Source organism: Haliotis rubra, unplaced genomic scaffold, assembly GCF_003918875.1.
Source record: "Haliotis rubra isolate DU_JTF1 unplaced genomic scaffold, ASM391887v1 Scf1957, whole genome shotgun sequence".
In the NCBI taxonomy this organism is placed as follows: domain Eukaryota; kingdom Metazoa; phylum Mollusca; class Gastropoda; order Lepetellida; family Haliotidae; genus Haliotis; species Haliotis rubra.
The window spans coordinates 21,726-42,500 of NW_025765955.1; the positions used below are offsets into that span (position 1 = coordinate 21,726).

Genomic DNA, 20,775 nt, shown 5'->3' on the forward strand with positions numbered 1-20,775 from the left:
TGGGTGCATGGATATAGAAACATGCCAGGAACCAAGCTCTCGCGCGAAGCCTATACCGAGATCCGATCTGGTCGTTTGTCCCTTCGGAAAGCAAAGAGGAAGTACCACATATCGCAAGCCCGATACACGTGAATCCGAGGTGGTATAGACCCCGAGCCCCAGACGACGGCAACTCCCGACATGGCCGAAGACTTTGAGGCCCTGCTGCAGAAGTGTCGCCCCATGTTGCTTTCCGACCGAGAGAAACAAATCCTGGAGCAATTGGGACACACCTTCTACGAACGCTACCAGATCCCATGCCAGTTTCTCGAACTCTATTTGCTGTGCTTTCGCCCACTAGTAGAAGCCGGCAAAATAGACGATTTCGTCTACATCTACCCACCCCACCAATTTCGACCCTCGGCGGGCAAACTCCGAATCATTCTCGCCGACGACTGCTATCCGGGCCCCAAGGACAGACACAACCGATGCACCGACTGCCTCGCCACTCTATTGGAACTGCCTGCTCTCTTTGGCCCCGACAACTCTACGTGCAAGTGTGGTGCCATCGGCCATTGCGTCGACAGCAAGAAATGCGTTCTCTGGGGAAAGAAAGCGATAGACTACACACCCCAGGAGCGACTTCCACTCGAGGTTCCAGAAGAGATCGTGGTCGACAACTGTTTCGTGAATATAGAGAACCTGTACGACAAAGCCAGTGCTTTCTGGAGCATACGGTACGCACTCCTCGCCAGCAAATTGGTGGACCATTGTCCGTGCAAGGAGAAAGAGTCTTGCATCTTCCGGCTGCTATCGGGAGAAGCAGAGGTACCACAGGCGCAATATTTGGCCTACCCCTTTGCCCAACTACGGCGGGACCAAGGATATGGAAGTAGCACCCCCTCCGTGCAGAGAACACCGAAAAGACGCGAACGTCCCAGAAGGAGTCTACACGTGCAAAAAGTTTGCTGTAGCGAGATACGAAGGGAAGAACCGGCTGTTGCTGCTACTCGATTCGCCGACTGGGGAAATGATTCCAGTCTACGGCTACAAGATACGAGAAACGATTCGGGCCGCCGGTGGAATAGAATGCCTACGGTTGGTGCAGGAACCGTTTCTGTGCAGGCTCGGCAAAATCTGTCGCTCGCCTATATCGAAAAAGAAAGACGATAGAGAATTCGAGTTGCTGCTTCCAGACCTTGGGCGAGAATAGGTTCTATGGGCCCTTCCAGACACCGCAGGGCTAGGGAGAGTAGCCCCATCGACAGCTTGCCTAGTATTTTTGCAGATGCACAGTCGCGGGCTGGGGGTTGCAAAGGACGAATGGAGTCGTACACTTGTCTAGGCCCGTTTTCATATTCCAACTGCTTTTCGTGGAATTCGTGGTACGGAAAGTAGGGCACACGCCCCTGACGAAAAAAAACCAACAAAAAACCCGCATGGTTCGTATACCCTACTACAATATTTTTTTTCCCCAAAAAAGGCTGCATTCCACACTCTACTCCATATGGAAGGGATCGCCACGTTTGGTCTTGGGCGTTTCTACCTTCTCGGTCGGTGTGTGGAGGGGGTGCACGCAGGGGGAAACTGGTTTGCTGTGCTTCCAGGTCTTGTGGACGACCTTCCAGAGAAACATGGCGGCTATAGAAAGGTAGGCCAACCTTTGGGCTGTTTCTAGCATCTGCCGCACCTTCTGGATATCTAGACGGGTCTCTTCTTGTTCCTCCTCGACGCTTTCTATTTCCTCCCGGAGTTCTTCCTCGTCATCCTTGTCCAGCATCGACAAGATGTCGACCAACAAATTCGTGGTTTGCTCCACACGAGCCGGCAACGTATTCGTGGTTTGCTCCACACGAGCCGACATCGCCGCAGTTTGCTCCACACGAGCCGACAAGTGTACGACTCCATTCGTCCTTTGCAACCCCCAGCCCGCGACTGTGCATCTGCAAAAATACTAGGCGAGCTGTCGAAGGTGCTACTCTCCCTAGCCCTGCAGTGTCTGGAAGGGCCCATAGAACCTATTCTCGCCCAAGGTCTGGAAGCAGCAACCGAATTCTCTATCGTCTTTCTTTTTCGATATAGGCGAGCGACAGATTTTGCCGAGCCTGCACAGAAACGGTTCCCGCACCAACCGTAGGCATTCTATTCCACCGGCGGCCCGAATCGTTTCTCGTATCTTGTAGCCGTAGACTGGAATCATTTCCCCAGTCGGCGAATCGAGTAGCAGCAACAGCCGGTTCTTCCCTTCGTATCTCGCTACAGCAAACTTTTTGCACGTGTAGACTCCTTCTGGGACATTCGCGGCTTTTCGGCGTTCGCTGCACGGAGGGGGTGCTACTTCCATATCCTTGGTCCCGCCGTAGTTGGGCAAAGGGGTAGGCCAAATATTGCCCCGTCCCTGTTGTACCTCTGCTTCCCCCGATAGCAGCCGGAAGATGCAAGACTCTTTCTCCTTGCACGGACAATGGTCCACCAATATGCTGGCGAGGAGTGCGTACCGTATGCTCCAGAAAGCGCAGGCGTTGTCGTACAGGTTCTCTATATTCACGAAACAGTTGTCGACCACGATCTCTTGGTTTTTTAAAACAATTTCCCACTTGGAGTAAATATTAACAAATGACTAATTCACAAGCCTGAATATTCTACTGCTTGAGGCAGTATTACTGTAGATAAGCAGAGGTCCCAACTTGTCCCTTAAAATCCATATCAAAATGGTATGTTCTGTACATAAGCCGACCTACCAACCTATGTTCATCTTCTCGTGGTGGTCAGTCATCAGAAATAGGGTATCTGTATTGGATAAACGTAAGTATTCATCACTGTCCATGGCGGTCAAAACAGTTGCTGAAGGTGACAATGCTAAATTACAAACTGGTTACATGTAACTTTATTAATTCAAGTAAAATTTTAATGGGCTGCATTATTATGTCAATTCATTTCTCTAGCTTTTTTTGTCTCTGGTTGTATTCCATCGTGAACTGAATTCCCATGTATACGTTTCCTTCTGCTTCCACCAACATTGCCTCACATGTCATCTAACCAAGCTTATGTAACTTCCACTGCCCTCAATACCCATGGTCTTCTGCTTCCACCAACATTGCCTCACCTGCCATCTAACCAAGCTTAAGTAACTTCCACTGCCCTCAATACACATGGTCTTCTGCTTCCACCAACATTGCCTCACATGCCATCTAACCAAGCTTATGTAACTTCCACTGCCCTCAATACACATGGTCTTCTGCTTCCACCAACATTGCCTCACATGCCATCTAACCAAGTTTATGTAACTTCCACTGCCCTCAATACACAAGGTCTTCTGCTTCCACCAACATTGCCTCACATGCCATCTAACCAAGCTTAAGTAACTTCCACTGCCCTCAATACACATGGTCTTCTGCTTCCACCAACATTGCCTCACATGTCATCTAACCAAGCTTATGTAACTTCCACTGCCCTCAATACACATGGTCTTCTGCTTCCACCAACATTGCCTCACATGCCATCTAACCAAGCTTAAGTAACTTCCACTGCCCTCAATACACATGGTCTTCTGCTTCCACCAACATTGCCTCACATGCCATCTAACCAAGCTTATGTAACTTCCACTGCCCTCAATACACATGGTCTTCTGCTTCCACCAACATTGCCTCACATGCCATCTAACCAAGCTTATGTAACTTCCACTGCCCTCAATACACATGGTCTTCTGCTTCCACCAACATTGCCTCACTTGCCATCTAACCAAGCTTAAGTAACTTCCACTGCCCTCAATACACAAGGTCTTCTGCTTCCACCAACATTGCCTCACATGCCATCTAACCAAGCTTATGTAACTTCCACTGCCCTCAATACACATGGTCTTCTGCTTCCACCAACATTGCCTCACTTGCCATCTAACCAAGCTTAAGTAACTTCCACTGCCCTCAATACACAAGGTCTTCTGCTTCCACCAACATTGCCTCACATGCCATCTAACCAAGCTTATGTAACTTCCACTGCCCTCAATACACATGGTCTTTTGCTTTCAAAATATTGTGGGAAACTCCTGCATTCACCATAAGTAACTGCATTCAGAGTGTTTAGACAATGAAAAATGTCCTTGAAAACAATGTGACATGTGGTACTCACTGAAAAAATGGATTCAAATGCACATGACTTAAATACTTTTACTTCAGCAAAAATGGCAAATGGCATACATTTTCAATGGACCTAATATATATGAGTGTTCCAGGTCTCAGTCTTGCTGATAGGGTAAAATGTACAAACATTTCATGACCATCATTTAATCCTTCTTCAGTAAAGAGTAAAACCTTGAGGATGAGCTTGACATGACTCATCTCTGGGCTGTAAAAGAGTTATACATGATAACATTCTTATGTACAAGATGATTTGAGCACTTGATTGCATCACTGTAGGAATATCTGGGAGACATATTACCAACACAGGTATTGTACCTCCTTTATGACACATAATCAATGACAACATGATATATATATATATGTATCTTACAGTTTGCCTTAAACAGTGAATGGGATATCTAAACATGTTTGAAACCAGGTGATGTGCCATAATTTAGGAAGTCTGTACTAGCAGGTGGTTTCCAGCTAAATCCTAAGTGAGGCCCTGGCGTAACTGATGGGCCAACCTTGTTTTCCGTTTCTGTGAGGAAGTCATCATCTTCAGTCTGTAACAGAAGGGGTTGTTCTAATAACTGGGTTCTGTTGACATGAAATAACATAACATGACAATCATAAATGGCAATACAAAAAACAGAGTACCACAGGTACAGATGGTGACTTTTATTGAGTTACTTAACATCTAAATTGTTGAAGCTGCATGAAACTAGCTATTTCGTAAAATCCATTTAGGGCCACCAGCAACACAACAGCAAAGTCCCTCCAAGATTCTGATAATAATAATGATAATGGTGTCATGTGACCCTCAGGTTGATCCCATCTAAAACAGATTTATGTTTCCTCTTAAAGATCACATATACTCTAGGGGGGTACAAATACATAAATCACTGATTGGCATCGTTATATATTTCGATCTTTAATTAACTTAAAACGACCTTTTTGACAACAATGCACAATTCTCACCCGTGAACGAAATTTCAACCAATCAGAGCAGTGCGTCTCTGTGACGTAATGTGAGGAATAGATATGAGGGCCGATGTAGAAATCATGTACATTTCGGGGGTAAATTATCTTGTTTACAAGTTTGTATAACCTGAAATCGTGACAACTGCTGTGAAAAATGAAAGCTATATGTTCTCACAATCTACTGCGATTTAATTTTGTCTCCTGCTTTGCCTAGTTTGCAAGTTACAACTTGTTTTCATAGACGATTCTGTCAAAATCACTTGGTGTCGCTAGGCCTTATTTCTTCGAGCCAGACGCTGGTGATAGTGAAAACGATGATCAGCCTCGCTCATCACAGTTACGAATATTTCTTCAACCTAAACAGTGCGACATTAGGAAGGGTGGATGCCCATCAGATGCAGTTATTTGAAAATATCCCTGGTAGTTCTTGTCTTATTGCAATAAAGTATCAAAGCAGTGTGGGCTTTTTCAGGTTTCCTAATGCCTGGATGGTATAATGACTGATCCAAATTGATCCATTTCTGTGTTTTTTTTACCTCAATATTTAATAATATCATGTAAAAATATGACATCTATTACGTATGATATTAAAAATTGACATTTGATTTATTTGAATCCGTAAACTAAACAACCCTACTTTGCCATTGCTAAAAGAGTCTGAAAATTTACTTAGGTAAATAGGTACATACAGTTTTAGAACACAGCAAATGCTTATATGTATTTCTTATTTTCTTATGCAACAATGATGTTCTGCTCGTAATCTCAAAACAGTGTTGGCCCATAAGTTTTCACATGCAATTAAAATTGCATGCAATACAGCATGTGGTATAAACCTACACATGTTATTTGGGTCGCGTACCGATCCGTCGAATTTCTGATTTCAAAGTAGTAAAATGCATTCGACAGGATGAGCACTGTGATCTTATCTATTAATTAGTTATCCAAACACTGGATCATACCAAGAAAAAGATGCAAGGGGTGATGGATAGTTTGACTCTTTATTTTTTGTACTTTTGTACTTATCTTTACCTACTCATATGATACAATGAGAAATTGATGCAATAAATATATGTTTGGACTCTCTTTATTTTTGTACTTTTGTAGAAAATTGAAATTGATGCATTAACCCTTGTCTTATGGAGTGGGGTCCAATTGGACCCCAAGGCTATAACTAATGTATATATATAATATCTTTGACCAGCATTTAAAATTGCTCAAGGCAATCTGATTCATTAACCTTTTTTCCACGAAGATTATCAACCATCTGAAGGATCTGAAAGCACAGAATCCGACTGTGACCTAGAGGATGACGCTACTTCCAACTCTGACAATGAGACTGATGTACAAAGACAAGCTCCTGACAGGTATGACAGCTGTGATGGAGGACAGTGGTTCAAGGACCCAATGCCATTAGCTCCAACGCCTCAGAGAAATATTATTCGCCAGCTGAATGGAAAAGTCACCAATCAAATTCCAGTGGAAGCCTTCACTTTGTATGTCTGTCCTGAAATTGTTGACGATATTGTCAAATGGACAAGTAAGTTTGCTGACACTAAGCTTTGCACACAGTGGAAGCGAAACTATTTAAGAAAACATGTAGTCTAATCCAATACAAGCCGACCCCTTAATTAATGAACTTGGTCTCTCCCAGTGTGTTAACACAGTCTGAAATTCGACCGATTAGCACAGAACCACTCAAGCATGATTCGACGGATTGGCACTGCTGACTGTTCAAAATTTGACGGATTAGGCCGTAACCGTTATTTGTCATCATTCACTTGATGGTCAGTTAATGAATTTATAACAGGTATAATTAGTGGTAACACCACTTAGATTACACAAAAAAGGTTCCCATTTGGCATTTCTTGTGTCTGGAGTAAATATTCAACATTATAAACATCGATCAAAGGATTAAATTACTTTTTGGCGGACATTATGCAATTAGTTGCCAGGTGTGCTAACTTGGGTGACCAATGAGACTTTACACCAATGTGGAAAACCTGAAACGATATATCACTTTTTCGCATATTAGCATGTTAAAAGACACAACACTTGGAACAGCTGCAGATAAATGGCTAGTCTGTCATACAGACCCTGAAGCAAATATATCCAAGAAAGCCCACACAAGTCTTCCATCTCAGGGTAAAAAAGAATTGGAACTTTGATGAGGATGAAAGCAAATATACATAGCAATTGTCCAAATCAGAATGCAATGTTTGACAAATACTTAAGTGGTGAAGATGTGTTGTTGTTCTCCATCCAGGAGTGGAAAATCACTGACATTCGAAATTCTCACTTTTCAGACAAGTCAGTAGAAACAAGAAGACAAAGTCATCGATATCCCCCGCAATGGCAAAATACTCTTCATGATTATGTCTACGAGTTATGATTATGTCAAATATTTAGGTGTGTATATAGAAAAGTGGAAGGAGAGTATTGAAAGGTTTTTAAAGTTCTGCTCCAGAAAGGAGCACTATCACCAATTTCAGTCTAAATCAAACTTGTTGCCATGGAAATGCCAAAACTATTTTATTCAGGAATCCAAAACTACCAAAAGGCACCAGTACACCACTAGATCTATCTATGTGCCAAGTTTGGTGAAGAAACATTGAACGGTTTTAGGGTACTGCTCCGGAAAAGAACACTACACTAATTTAAGTTTTAGTCAAACTTGTTGCCATGGAAATGCCAAAAATATTTGATTCAGACTTCCAAAACTACCAAAAGGCACCAGTACATCACCAGACCAATCTATGAGCCAAGTTTGGTGAAGAAATAGTGAATGGTTTTAGAGTTCTGCTCCGGAAAAGAGCACAACCACAAATTTCAGTCTAAGTCTAACTTGTTGCCATGGAAACGCCAAAAATATTTAATTCAGAATTCCAAAACTACCAAAAGGCACCAGTACACCACTAGATCTACCTATGTGCTAAGTTTGGTGAAGAAATAGGGAACGGTTTTAGAGTTCTGCTCCGGAAAAGAGCACTACCACTAATTTCAGTTTTAGTCAAACCTGTTGCCATTGAAACGCAAAAAATATTTAATTCAGAATTCCAAAACTACCAAAAGGCACCAGTACACCACCAGATCCATGTATGTGCCAAGTTTGGTGAAGAAATATTGACCGGTTTTAGAGTTCTGCTCCGGAAAAGACAAATGTGCACGGACGGACGGACGCACGAATGGAGTCCATTTTAATATCCCCCGCAAAATGCGTTGCGGGGGATAACAAGAAGACAAAGTCATCAATATCCCCCGCAATGGCAAAATACTCTTCATGATTATGTCTACGAGTTATGATTATGTCAAATATTTAGGTGTGTATATAGAAAAGTGGAAGGGGAGTATTTAAAGGTTTTTAAAGTTCTGCTCCAGAAAGGAGCACTATCACCAATTTCAGTCTATATCAAACTTGTTGCGACCGCCTCCGTGATGTAGTGGTTAGAGTGTCCGCCCGGGGAGCGGAAGGTCGCGGGTTCGATCCCCGACCGCGTCATACGGTCTATGAGGATGTCATGAGGATGTCATCCTGTCCGGAGCAGATCTCCCAAACTATACATGCAAGCCTCATCAAACTTTGAACATATGTCAAGTATGATCCCTAGATGTGCCTTTTGGGGTTTAGACTCAGATATGAATGTTATTTTTCCGGTTTCCATGAAAACGTAACTTTCCATGGAGGCTGTGGCTATGAGGATGTCATCTTGTCCAGAATAGACCTTTAAAACCATTGAATATTTCTTCACCAAACTTGGCACATAGATAGGTCTGGTGATATACTGGTGCCTTTTGGTAGTTTTGGATTTCTGAATAAAACTATTTTGTGTTTCCATGGCAACGAGTTTGACTTTGACTGAAATTGGTGGTAGTGCTCTTTTCCGGAGCAGAACTTAAAAACCTTTCAATACTCTCCTTCCACTTTGTAATATAGTCGCAGACTTTGTTGACACATATCATTGCATCCCATTTGTGTAGATTGATTCTCATGCTGTTGATCACTGGATTATCTGGTCCAGATTCTATTATTTACAGACAGCTGGAATATTGCTGAGTGTGGCATAAAACTAAACTCACTCACTGTAACACACACCAAAACATTTGACATAGTCATAACTAACTGACATATACATGAAGAGTATTTTGCCATTACGGGGGATATTGATGACTTTTTCTGCTTGTTACATTATATACATATGCGACATCAATTAAACTTCCACATATAGGGCAGACACAACCTTTGGATTTTGGAGAATATAAATAACTTTGGAATTTTTTTTGTGAGATCCAGTTGTCCAGCCATAGGAATATCAAGAGATGCTACCCTTAGCTGGTATCCCTGCTTGCTCTCAAAATAGATTTGGCGACACTTGATACTCATTACCCCAAATCGGCCCACACCACTGGCAGTAGGACTGGGAGGCGGTGGGGGCAGTAAATATTCCTTTCACACTCAATTAAAGCAGTAATGGGTGATAAGAATCTTTGTACATGTTGTGAAATTCCAAGAAATTATCCCTCTGCAGATTTGTTTAATCTCTGAAAATGAAGAAAGTCTCAGGGCTCCTTTTCATTATATTTTATTTTTTTTACTATGAACTTTTTTCAGTAAAATATGTTCATTTCAGAGACTAGTTGTTAGTCTAATGAATGGCATATCACTCGTTTTTGTGGATATTGATGGAGACACTCCTCGAACAAGGTAATAGCCTGACATTGTTCCTCTAACTTAAATCTGTTTTAATTTTAATATTTGCATTTTGTTTTTATTCATTTGTTGTAGCATTCAACAGAATCATTGTTTTTGCCGTGAAGTGTAATGAGACAGACAACATACACTAGGGTGTGTGTGCGAATTATGATTCACATTGGCAAACTATAAAATGTCTAGATATTACAGTCCTGTTATAAAAATTCACTATAAGTATCAGCAGATCGCCTGCTTTTTATTAAGTTTCAAAATGCATACAAGTATGATAATAAACTAATTAGGATTATAAGACCAAATATAAAGACGTACATTGACAAGTATCTACATACTGGTGAGTGGGCGGCAACCACGTGAATGCATGTAACAAGAAATTTATCGGCGCAGTATTGTCACTACGACCCCCACCTCGCTTCCGTGGAAGAAATCGTTATGTTATAAGTTGTCATGCAAAATCCTTTTGGTCATGATTCAAATACATATTTAACCACGAGTAGAAAGTAGTTTTGATTTTCTAACTTGATGAAAACAAACCGTAATCTCATTAATTCTAACAGACTTTAGCCCGTGACTTCACGATTTCTAAAAATGGCGGCACCCTGTCACGAACATCCGCCAGTCTGAGAATAAATGCTATTTAGGTTTGTTTTCACCAAGTTACAAAATACCATAGCTTATAACATAATTTCTCTCGTGGAAGCAAGGTGGGTGTCAATATAATACTACTTACAATATTAATGTCACTTCGACCACAACCTCGCTTCCAAGGAAGAAATCGTTATGTTACAAGTTGTGTCATGGAAAATCTTTTTGGTCATCAATCATATACATATTTTACTACAACTAGTAAGTAGTTTTGATTCTTTAACTTCCGTGAAGTGATCTGAACACAAGTAAGATATCGTTCCAGGCTTCTACAACGCTCGCTTCGCACTCACAAACATAACCCATTTAGCACGAACTGCAGGGTCCTGTGGAAATCTGTGCATGGTGACACCAATCGCCCAACCCCTAGGAACAATTGACGACAACGCAACGATTCGGTATGTCTTCGTTGATGTCGAGAAATCATCAAAATGACGAGCTTGTTACACAATTTATATCCAACTAACTGAAAACCCTTTCTCACAGGACGTCACTTCCGGTTCGCTGCAGTGCTCTGGCGACAAAGTTATGTAACATCTCTGTGGTTTCGTTGGCGGGCGAAAGTGAAGCAGGCGACTTTTTGGCAACTTTTAATCACTCGGTATTAATTAACCACAAGTTTTTTAAGAACAAATTTGGTGTTCCGCTTAAGACTAACCACACGTCTTTTAGATGTAATGGTTAAAAGAGTAAAAAAAAAAAGCAAAAGTTTATTTGTCCTTTAACTGGATATAAACATTTATAAACAAAAACATTTTTAAGTTCTCAGAACATTTGTGATACCTTTTCCTAGTTTTGATGTTTATACTTACAAAAGACTTTTTATTCAACAATAACCATAAATAGCATTGCCGTGTATGATTGTTCTCATGTCTTAACAGACAACAAGCTGGTGTATTTATTTACCTGCATATCTTGGTTCTCATGAAGAGTGGACACAGCACCACCAGTGTATTCCCTGTACAGAGGCCTGATTAGTTCTCCAGACCTTCAACAGGCAAATAACAAGCAAGCATTAACAGTATAGGACAAATCAGACAGCTCCATTACAGATAACTGTCAAAACCAGAAGAAATCAGTTGTCTTGGCTTATGAATTCATGTTGTATCAAAATAAAGTTTGTCTTAGAATTTCTTAACAATGGAGAAAATTAATCCAGTAGACTTGAGTATTTGGAGTTTCAATGGGGGTAGCACCATTTTGGCTTATCAAAGCTTAGAGTGTGTACAATGAAGTGATAGTCATTTCATCTACATGTTTCAACCGATTGTCGGTGACATTGTTATATGAAAATCAAGCGTTTAGGGAAAATATACCCAAATTGGGGAACTGAACACAGGTTTTGTATTTTCATATTACCTTCCATGCATTTCTGTAACCTATTATTATTATTATCAACAATACATTTTCTTATATTATTATTTATTCAAAATTAGTGTTATATTTTACATTAGTTCACAGTACATAATGAATGAGTCATGCCATTTCATATTATTATTCTTTATTTTTTAACAACTACCATTTATAACTTTAAACAGCTCATGGTTCACTGCTTTGGTTTCACTTATTTTTGTATGTGGGATTACTGGGTGGGGAACATTTGATGCACTGTATCAATGCATCTCGTCACATGCTTGGTTCTCCCTTCTCTAGATTTGTTGGAATGTGAACAGCATTATCACTATCCCAGCCACACTGTACATTAGAAGTATATTTGTTATATAGTAATGAATAATATGGAAGTAAATGGTATCTTTAATAACAGTCATCAGAAGAAGACAAATCCCTAGCCCCTACAAATTTGAAAGAACAAATCATCTGACAGTTACTTAAAGTCCAACTTGATGAGTGAATATCTGCTAATCTGTCTGTCTGTAGCCAACAGTAGTTATTGAGCTATCGAAACAATAACATGGAACTGGGATACGCAACTTTGTACTTCTATGTCAGGTACACACCAATATCAAAGTCCAAGGAAAAATACAAATTTTAAAAATTCCAAATTGAACTGTCAGAGGACTCTAAACATCTGCTGGTTATAAATACTCATAAAAGCTTGTATGAGTATCAACAGTCATCATTCACAGTTTCCACTGCTCCTGCAATGTTCCAATGCCTTATTAAACAGATATTCCAGGGAATAGATGGGATTGGAGTTTTGCTGGATGATATCCTGATGGGTAAAGATGAGGAAGCTCAACAACTCGTCTTAGTGGATACAATCCTTGGAAGACTAGCTGAACAAGTGCACATTTATTACTTGTTCCAAGGAAGGCCTTGGGCACCATTTTGATGCTGATGGTATTCATCCTCTTGATGACAAGATAAAGGCCTTTTTTGATGGGCTTTTTAGAAGTTGTGGTGATGTTAGAATGGAGATAATATTATGGATATACAACTTCTTTATTCTGTGAAAGGCGACGTTTCGACATAGACTTGCTTGACAACGACATTAGAACCTGTGTCCAAACGTCGCCTTTCACAGAATAAAGAAGTTGTATATCCATAATATTATCTTCATTCTTCAGGATCAAGGCCATTGTGGAGACTCCCAGACCAAAGAATATATTGGAGTGGAGATCATTCATGAATTACTACGGGAAGTTTCAAGAAGTGTATAGCCTAACTATAAACTCATAGTTTCTTGGTCCATTATGACGCTCATCATACACTTACTAAAACGTGTGGTGCCTCTGCCTACAGAACAGGCATGTGATATCACACATTATGGAAGATAGTTTGGAACCACCAGTGATTTATCCATAAAGAACACTGATAATTTCAGAGACTAACTATGAACAGCTAGAAAAAGAAGCCTTAGCCATTATGTTTGGCATTAAGAAAAAAGTTTCATAAATATTTATAAAGAAGGAACTTCACATTGATAATGGACAACAAGCCACTGACAGGAATTCCTACTCTGGCGACAGCAAGACTCAAAGATGGGCATTTATCCTCAGAAATCAGATATTGCAAGTCACTAGAAGAAAAATGGAGTTCTTTCAAGAGCATAACAGTATACCTACAGGGCTGGCCAAATCACATGGAAGACAGTGAACTCCAGTCCAACAAGAGTATGGAGAGTACTGCTCACAGTTGTGAGATCTGTCACATTCTACAGCCTGATCCACCAGTTGCACCATTACAACCATGGTGTTATCCTTGAAGAGCTTGAATCCACATTGACTACAGGTTTTGGTTTTGGTGATAGTGGATAGTTGCACAAAGTGGGTAGAAGCTATCATTGTATCGACCATGACAGCAACCAGAACAACAAAGGTGCTGAGAGATCTGTTTGCATCACACAGCCTTCCTGAAGGGGTTGTTTACAATAATGGATCTCAGTTCAAACTTTTTCTATGGAATAATGGTAACAGAGTTTGATTCCATCCTGAAAGAAAGTTTCCCAGAAGCAAGAACAACAGAAGGAGACACATAGTAAAGTCAGATAGAACAGCACTATCTGTGAGTTCCAGGTTAATGAAACAATGTTTAATCAGAAATTATTGAGAAGGGAGGAAAGTGAAGTGGATCATGGGTTGGGGCATTAAGCACCTTAAATCATATGCAAGTTGATGATACAACTAGTCACACACATAGATGAGATGCAGAGATACAGAGGTTTCCCAGAGATCTCACACGGATCTTCATCAGTCGACAGAACAGGAAACCAACAAAGGTACTTGGTGACGTTACTAAACATTACACAATTTTTTTGTTCACATCTCAGCTGATTCCAGCCATTCTGGATAAACACCTTTCATGTCGTCACAACCCAAGAAGTACACTTCCTGTACTTCAGAGATGAGCTGTGCTGAGAACAGCAGTGGCAAGACTTGTATCGGCAGATGTCACCCACAGAGCCTATGTAAACCAGTGCAGAAACTTGACCAGTAAGTGCTTATGTGAAGTTTAAGCTGTCACTAATCCCTAAGATGTCTTTTTTTCTTTGCTCTTCTGTGAATACTGTCAGAATATTTCAAGAGTATTGTTTTCATTGTTAATAAACCTTACAATTGACATACATGTCTCAATTGACTGACTCAAAGTTAATTTTTGACTATAAAATCATAGACAGACTTGTTTTTGATATCACTTCCCTCTACTGTGTAAAGTGTATGGTTTCCCATGCAGTGTCATCACAGTGAAGGAAAAGCACCACCTTCTATTTGTCACAGAGATTCAACTCTCTCAACATTCACATGCACAGCATTGGTTTATAGATGGGACATTTAAGATTGTTAAAGACCCATTTTATCAATTTAATGTCTGTGCCTGAGGCTAACAGGACCAGTTGAGTGATGTGAAGACTGAATGTGATCTCATGAAGACCTAGTGTGCACCCATCCCTTCATGGGTGCTGTTGTTCCACCCTGCCACCTAATTTGGCATTTGTTGACATAGACAGACAGATTGTTTATTTCTCTGTCAAAGTATTTGTCATAATTATAAAAGATAAGTGTTTTGTTACTTAGATGAAAAAAATCATCTTTATCATCATTTCCTTTCAAATATTGCCAAAAAACCAACACAGAACTAATATGTATAAGGTATACATTGTATAGATGTATAACCTTTCACTATAATACACTTTTAAAAAAAGATGTTTTTATTTTCTTTATATGGGGCCCTTTTGACTTTTCGATGCGGCAATTTTGACATTTTTTATGCGGCCCTTTTGACTTTCTTGCGGCCCTTTTGACTTTTCCGTTTTGAGGCCCTTTTGTCATGTGGCCCTTTTGACCTGTTCCCTATCATCTAGCTCATGCTATGATGTACTGAACAAGCTTTCACTATGATGTACTGAATGACGTCATGATCTGACAAGTCACATTTCAAAACATGCTAGAACTCACTGAGTGTAAACTCTTGTAAACCAGTTAAGTTTAAAAGCTTGGAATTATTGTTAAAGCATAAAAGCAGTGTCATGGCACTGTAGCCCAGGACATATGGCCAACATTTTTAAAACAAAGACAACCACTGAGCGCGGTGTTCTTGTCAGCACAGATTCCAAGGTGTGACACTGAAATAAAACAAACCAAACAAAGTATTAACCCATCATAAAGGGAAACATACATACTGAATTTCAGCTCCTTCAGCTTCAGCTCCTGGTGATTCAGAGACAACAAATACACATTAACAGAGAATTTAAGAGCATGTACAAAACCATTTCCATAGTCTATTAAAAACTGAAAGAAATTATATATACTAAGCAGCAAAAGAAACGTCAGTTTGGAATTTTCCTTTGCAGAAACGGATTACTGTAAATTCATTTAATGTTTTGATTGTATATATCTGACAACATCTCCAACTTTACCTGATCAAAGACATTCCTTCCCAAACTCAGGAAATGGTCTCAAAAACGCAACCTGATCTCGGAGATGGTACGGTGTTCTCCATGTTTTTTATGCAACTCATGCTGCACGTGCTGACCAGCCCTATAACATGCACCCCCCAAACCTGGTTGAAACATTCACATTACAATGTCAGCAGGATGCCGTGACTCACAACAGCTCAGAGGAACCAGGCGCTAGGAAGAGTTAAAGCTGGCCACAATCCACAAGCCGTTGCCAATCACTTCCAGGTCAACGTTCGGACCATCTACAGGCTGCAGCAACGTTTCCAGACCACCAACACCACAAATGATCGCCCCGTACTGGCTGACCAAGGGTGACCACAAGACAACAAGACCGCCATCTTGTGCGACAGCATGTACAGAATCCCTTCATTCAGGCATCCCGAAACAGCACGCCAGACAGTGGGAACACACGGAAGACTAATCAGTACTGATACAGTACGCTGACGTCTTAACTGCGGGAACCTCCATTGCCATAGACCTTACCGTGGACCTATCCTCACCCCTCATCATCGGCGTGAATGTCTACAGTTTGCCCTACAACACCAAAACTGGAGATGCAGGCAATGGAGAACTGTTCTGTTTACAGATGAGAGTCGGTACTGCGTATCAACTGCAGATGGCAGAACAAGAATATTGCTCCTGAGTGTGGTTCCAGGTGCCAATGGCCTTCATCAATCGATTGGTCCACTCCATGCATAGACACTGTGCTGCAGTTATTGCCGCTCGTGGTGATCACACTAGAAACTAAAGTCAAGAGTCTGAATGGACTGCAAACGTTCACGTAATGTCTTGAAATTGTGCTGAGTTATTGAATGATGTGCCATGATATTGTACACAAAAATGTTTTTGATCCGCTTCTGTAGTGATTTGATTACAGTGCCTATCTAATTTTGAATTTGTACTGACGTTTTTTTGCTGCTGAGTATATTTACAATCAGCTACATATTTCAAACTTACCTGTTAAGCAAGTAAGGATCAAATGGGAAAAATGATTCCAAAATTTCAGTCTGCACAGTAAACCCATCATTATTCTGTGTGGACACAGGGATTGTGCAACGCTTGTTCTTCTCTATGATTGTGTCACAAAATGCAAGCTGGTAAATTCTGAAAGAAGTCAAACAATATTTCTGTAACCCAACATGCTGTAAACATTGATATTCAAATGTTTTCTGAATACATACTAAACTTCTAAATGGAAATGTGTAATCATAGCTTTCGGCCTAGGGAGCCGTGCCAATTTACACTTATCAAAGGGGTACATCCCCTGCAGTCTGCAGTCTAAACTAGCAGTTGTCCGACTTCCATTTTAGTGGAAGTCACGTTTTTGATTTTTTTGTCCACCTGAAGCGATGACTCAGCATTTTTTTCAGGTAAACTGCTGCAACCTTTCAAATGACATCTCCCAACTACAAATACTCAGTATTTGACCCAAAGAGGTTGCAGGCATGTTTGGATTAGTCAAGAGATCATATCAATTTCTGTCAAAACCTGTTTGCATAGATAACTTAATTTTATTGAAATTATCGGGATTAAAACATGATGGGTACACAGAGATAGATGAGCACTTGAAACACAACAATGATTAACTACAAGAACATATTAAACTTTACCTCGTTACAGAAGAGAAGGTTTCAGCCACAAGAGGCAAACATGATCTTAATGGGTTCAATCTGCACATAACAATCCTCTGCAAATGTAGTCCTTCAGCCCATTTGTAACCTGTAAAATGATTTAAAACGTCTAACAAAACAATATAAATAAATAGCCTTTAAGAATTGTTCATTTCTTCTGTGGCAGTCCTGGTGGCTGTGGATGAGGCATAGGTGGTGGTGGTGGCTGTGTGTGCCTGTGAGTGTTTGATGGGGTGGCTGTGTGTGTGTTTAGATCTGGTGGTGGTTGTATGTGTGTAGCTAGGTGGTGTGTGTGGGGGGGGCTATGGTGATGTGGTGCTATGTGTAGCTGTGGTGGCTGTGTGTGTAGCTGTGTTATGGTGGCTATGGTGATGGTGGTGGCTCTGTGTGTGTGTGTGTGTGTGTGTGTGTGTGTGTGTGTGTGTGTGTGTGTGTGTGTGTGTGTGTGTGGCTGTGGTGGTTGTGTGTGTAGCTGTGTTATGGTGGCTGTGTGTAGCTATGGTGATGTGGTGCTGTGTGTAGCTGTGGTGGCTGTGTGTGTGTAGCTGTGGTGTGTGTGGGGGGCGGGAGATATGGTGATGTGGTGCTGTGTGTAGCTGTGGTGGCTGTGTGTGTAGCTGTGTTATGGTGGCTGTGTGTGGCTATGGTGATGGCTGTGTGTGTGTGTGTGTGTGTGTGTACCTGTGGTGATGGTGGCTGTGAGTGTGCAGCTGTGGTGATGGTGGCTGTGAGTGTGTAGCTGTGGGTATGGTGGCTGTGAGTGTGTAGCTGTGATGGCGGTGGTTGTGAGTGTGTAGCTATGGTGATGGTGGTTGTGAGTGTGTAGCTATGGTGATGGTGGCTGTGAGTGTGTAGCTGTGGTGAAGGTGGCTGTGAGTGTGTAGCTGTGATGGTGGTGACTGTGAGTGTGTAGCGGTGGTTATGGTGGTTGTGAGTGTTTAGCTGTGGTGACGGTGGCTGTGAGTGTGCAGCTACGGTGATGGTGACTGTGAGTGAGTAGTTGTTGTGGTTGTGTGTTATGGTGGCTGTGTGTAGCTATGGTGATGGTGGTGGCTGTGAGTGTTCCTGTGGTGATGGCGGCTGTGAGTGTGTAGCTGTGATGGCGGTGGCTGTGAGTGTGTAGCTGTGATGGTGGTGACTGTGAGTGTGTAGCGGTGGTTATGGTGGTTGTGAGTGTTTAGCTGTGGTGATGGTGGTTGTGAGTGTGTAGCTGTGATGGTGGCTGTGAGTGTGTAGCTGTGATGGTGGTGGCTTTGAGTGTGCAGCTACGGTGATGGTGACTGTGAGTGTGTAGCTGTGGTTATGGTGGTTGTGAGTGTTTAGCTGTGGTGATGATCGCTGTGAGTGTGTTCCTGTGGTGATGTTGGCTGTGAGTGTGTAGCTGTGGTGATGGTGGCTGTGAGTGTGTAGCTGTGATGGCGGTGGCTGTGTATGTGTGTGTGGTGGCTGTGTATGTGTATAGTGGTGTGTGTGTATGGTGGCTGTGTATGTGTATAGAGGCTGTGTATGTGTATGGTGGCTGTGTATGTGTTTGGTGGCTGTGTATGTGTATAGTGGCTGTGTATGTGTATGGTGGCTGTGTATGTGTATGGTGGCTGTGTATGTGTATAGAGGCTGTGTATGTGTATAGTGGCTGTGTATGTGTATGGTGGCTGTGTATGTGTATGAGTGGTGGTGTGTATGTGTATGGTGGCTGTGTATGTGTATAGTGGCTGTGTGTATGTGTATGGTGGCTGTGTATGTGTATGGTGGTGGCTGTGTATGTGTATATGGTGGCTGTGTATGTGTATGGTGGCTGTGCTGTGTATGTGTATGGTGGCTGTGTATGTGTATAGTGGCTGTGTATGTGTGTATGGTGGTGGCTGTGTATGTGTATGGTGGCTGTGTGTGTGTGTGTGGTGGTGGCTGTGTATGTGTATGGTGGCTGTGTATGTGTATAGTGGTGGCTGTGTATGTGTATAGTGGCTGTGTATGTGTATATGGTGGTGGCTGTGTATGTGTATGTGTGTATGGTGGCTGTGTATGTGTATGGTGTGTATGTGTATATAGGTGGCTGTGTATGGTGTGTATGTGTGGCTGTGTATGTGTGTGTATGTATGGTGGCTGTGTATGTGTATAGAGGCTGTGTATGTGTATAGAGCTGTGCTGTGTATGGTATGTGTATATGTGGCTGTGTATGTGTATGGTGGTGGCTATGTGTATGTGTATGTGTATGTGTGGTGGTATGTGTATATATGTATAGTGGCTGTGTATGTATGTGGTGGCTGTGTATGTGTATGTAGGTGGCTGTGTATGTGTATGGTGGTGGCTGTGTATGTGTGTATGTATAGTGTATAGAGGCTGTGTATGTGTATGGTGTATGGCTGTGTATATGTGTATGGTGGCTATGTATGTGTATGTGTGGTGGCTGTGTATGTGTATAGAGGCTGTGTATGTATAGTGGCTGTATGGTATGGCTGTGTATGTGTATGTAGTGGTGGCTGTGTATGTGTATGGTGGCTGTGTATGTGTATGTATGGCTGTGTATGTGTATGGTGGCTGTGTATGGTGGTGGCTGTGTATGTGTATAGTGGCTGTGTATGTGTATGGTGTGTATGTGTATAGTGGCTGTGTATGTGTATGTGGTGGTGTGTGTGTATGTGTATGGTATGTGTGTATGTGTATGTGTGTATATGGCTGTGGCTGTGTATGTGTAGTGGCTGCTGTGTGTGTGTGTGTATATGTGTATGTGTGTATGTGTGGCTGTGTATGTGTATGGTGGCTGTGTATGTGTATGGTGGTGGCTGTGTATGTGTATGTGTGGCTGTGTATGTGTATGGTGGCTGTGTGTGTGTGTGTGTGGTAGTGGCTGTGTATGTGTATAGGTGGCTGTGTATGTGTATGTGTGTATGTGTATGTGTATGGTGGCTGTGTATGTGTATGGTGGCTGTGTATGTGTATGGTGTGTATGTGTATGGTGGCTATGTGTATGTGTATGTGTATGGTGGCTGTGTGTATGTGTATGGTGGCTGTGTATGTGTATAGTGGCTGTGTATATGTGTATGTGGCTGTGTGTATGTGTATGTGTGTGGCTGTGTATGTGTATGGTGGCTGTGTATGTGTGTGTATGTGTATAGTGGCTGTGTATGTGTATGGTGGTGGCTGTGTATGTGTATATGGTGGTGGCTGTGTATGTGTATGGTGGCTGTGTATGTGTATATGGTGGCTGTGTGTGTGTGTGTATGGTGGCTGTGTGTATGTGTATAGTGGTGGCTGTGTATGTATGTGTATGTGTGGTGGCTGTGTATGTGTATGGTGGCTGTGTGTATGTGTATGGTGGCTGTGTATGTGTATGTGTGCTGTGTATATGTGTAT

The 20,775-nt window shown here is 41.7% G+C and overlaps 1 protein-coding gene across 1 annotated transcript; it reads right to left on the reverse strand.

Moving 5' to 3' along the window:
- Positions 1 to 4,131: 4,131 nt before the first annotated feature.
- On the reverse strand, positions 4,132 to 17,689 carry LOC124274906 (RNA polymerase I-specific transcription initiation factor RRN3-like). The gene is made up of 4 exons (XM_046710272.1): positions 17,401 to 17,689; positions 16,748 to 16,894; positions 11,338 to 11,419; positions 4,132 to 4,663 (listed from the first exon to the last, which is right to left on the reverse strand). Exons 1-4 carry the CDS (start codon positions 17,466 to 17,468, stop codon positions 4,517 to 4,519), a joined length of 444 nt encoding a protein of 147 aa, XP_046566228.1. The 5' UTR covers positions 17,469 to 17,689; the 3' UTR covers positions 4,132 to 4,516.
- Between the last annotated feature and the right edge of the window lie 3,086 nt (positions 17,690 to 20,775).

Coding starts and splice junctions, on each gene's coding strand:
- LOC124274906 (XM_046710272.1), bottom strand. CDS start 17,468: ATGTGCAGATTGAACCCATTAAGATCATGTTTGCCTCTTGTGGCTGAA. Junction 11,420..16,747: donor GATCCTTACTTGCTTAACAG/GTAAGTTTGAAA, acceptor TGCCTGTTGAAG/GTCTGGAGAACTAATCAGGC. Junction 4,664..11,337: donor ATGAGAACCAAGATATGCAG/GTAAATAAATAC, acceptor CTTCTGTTACAG/ACTGAAGATGATGACTTCCT.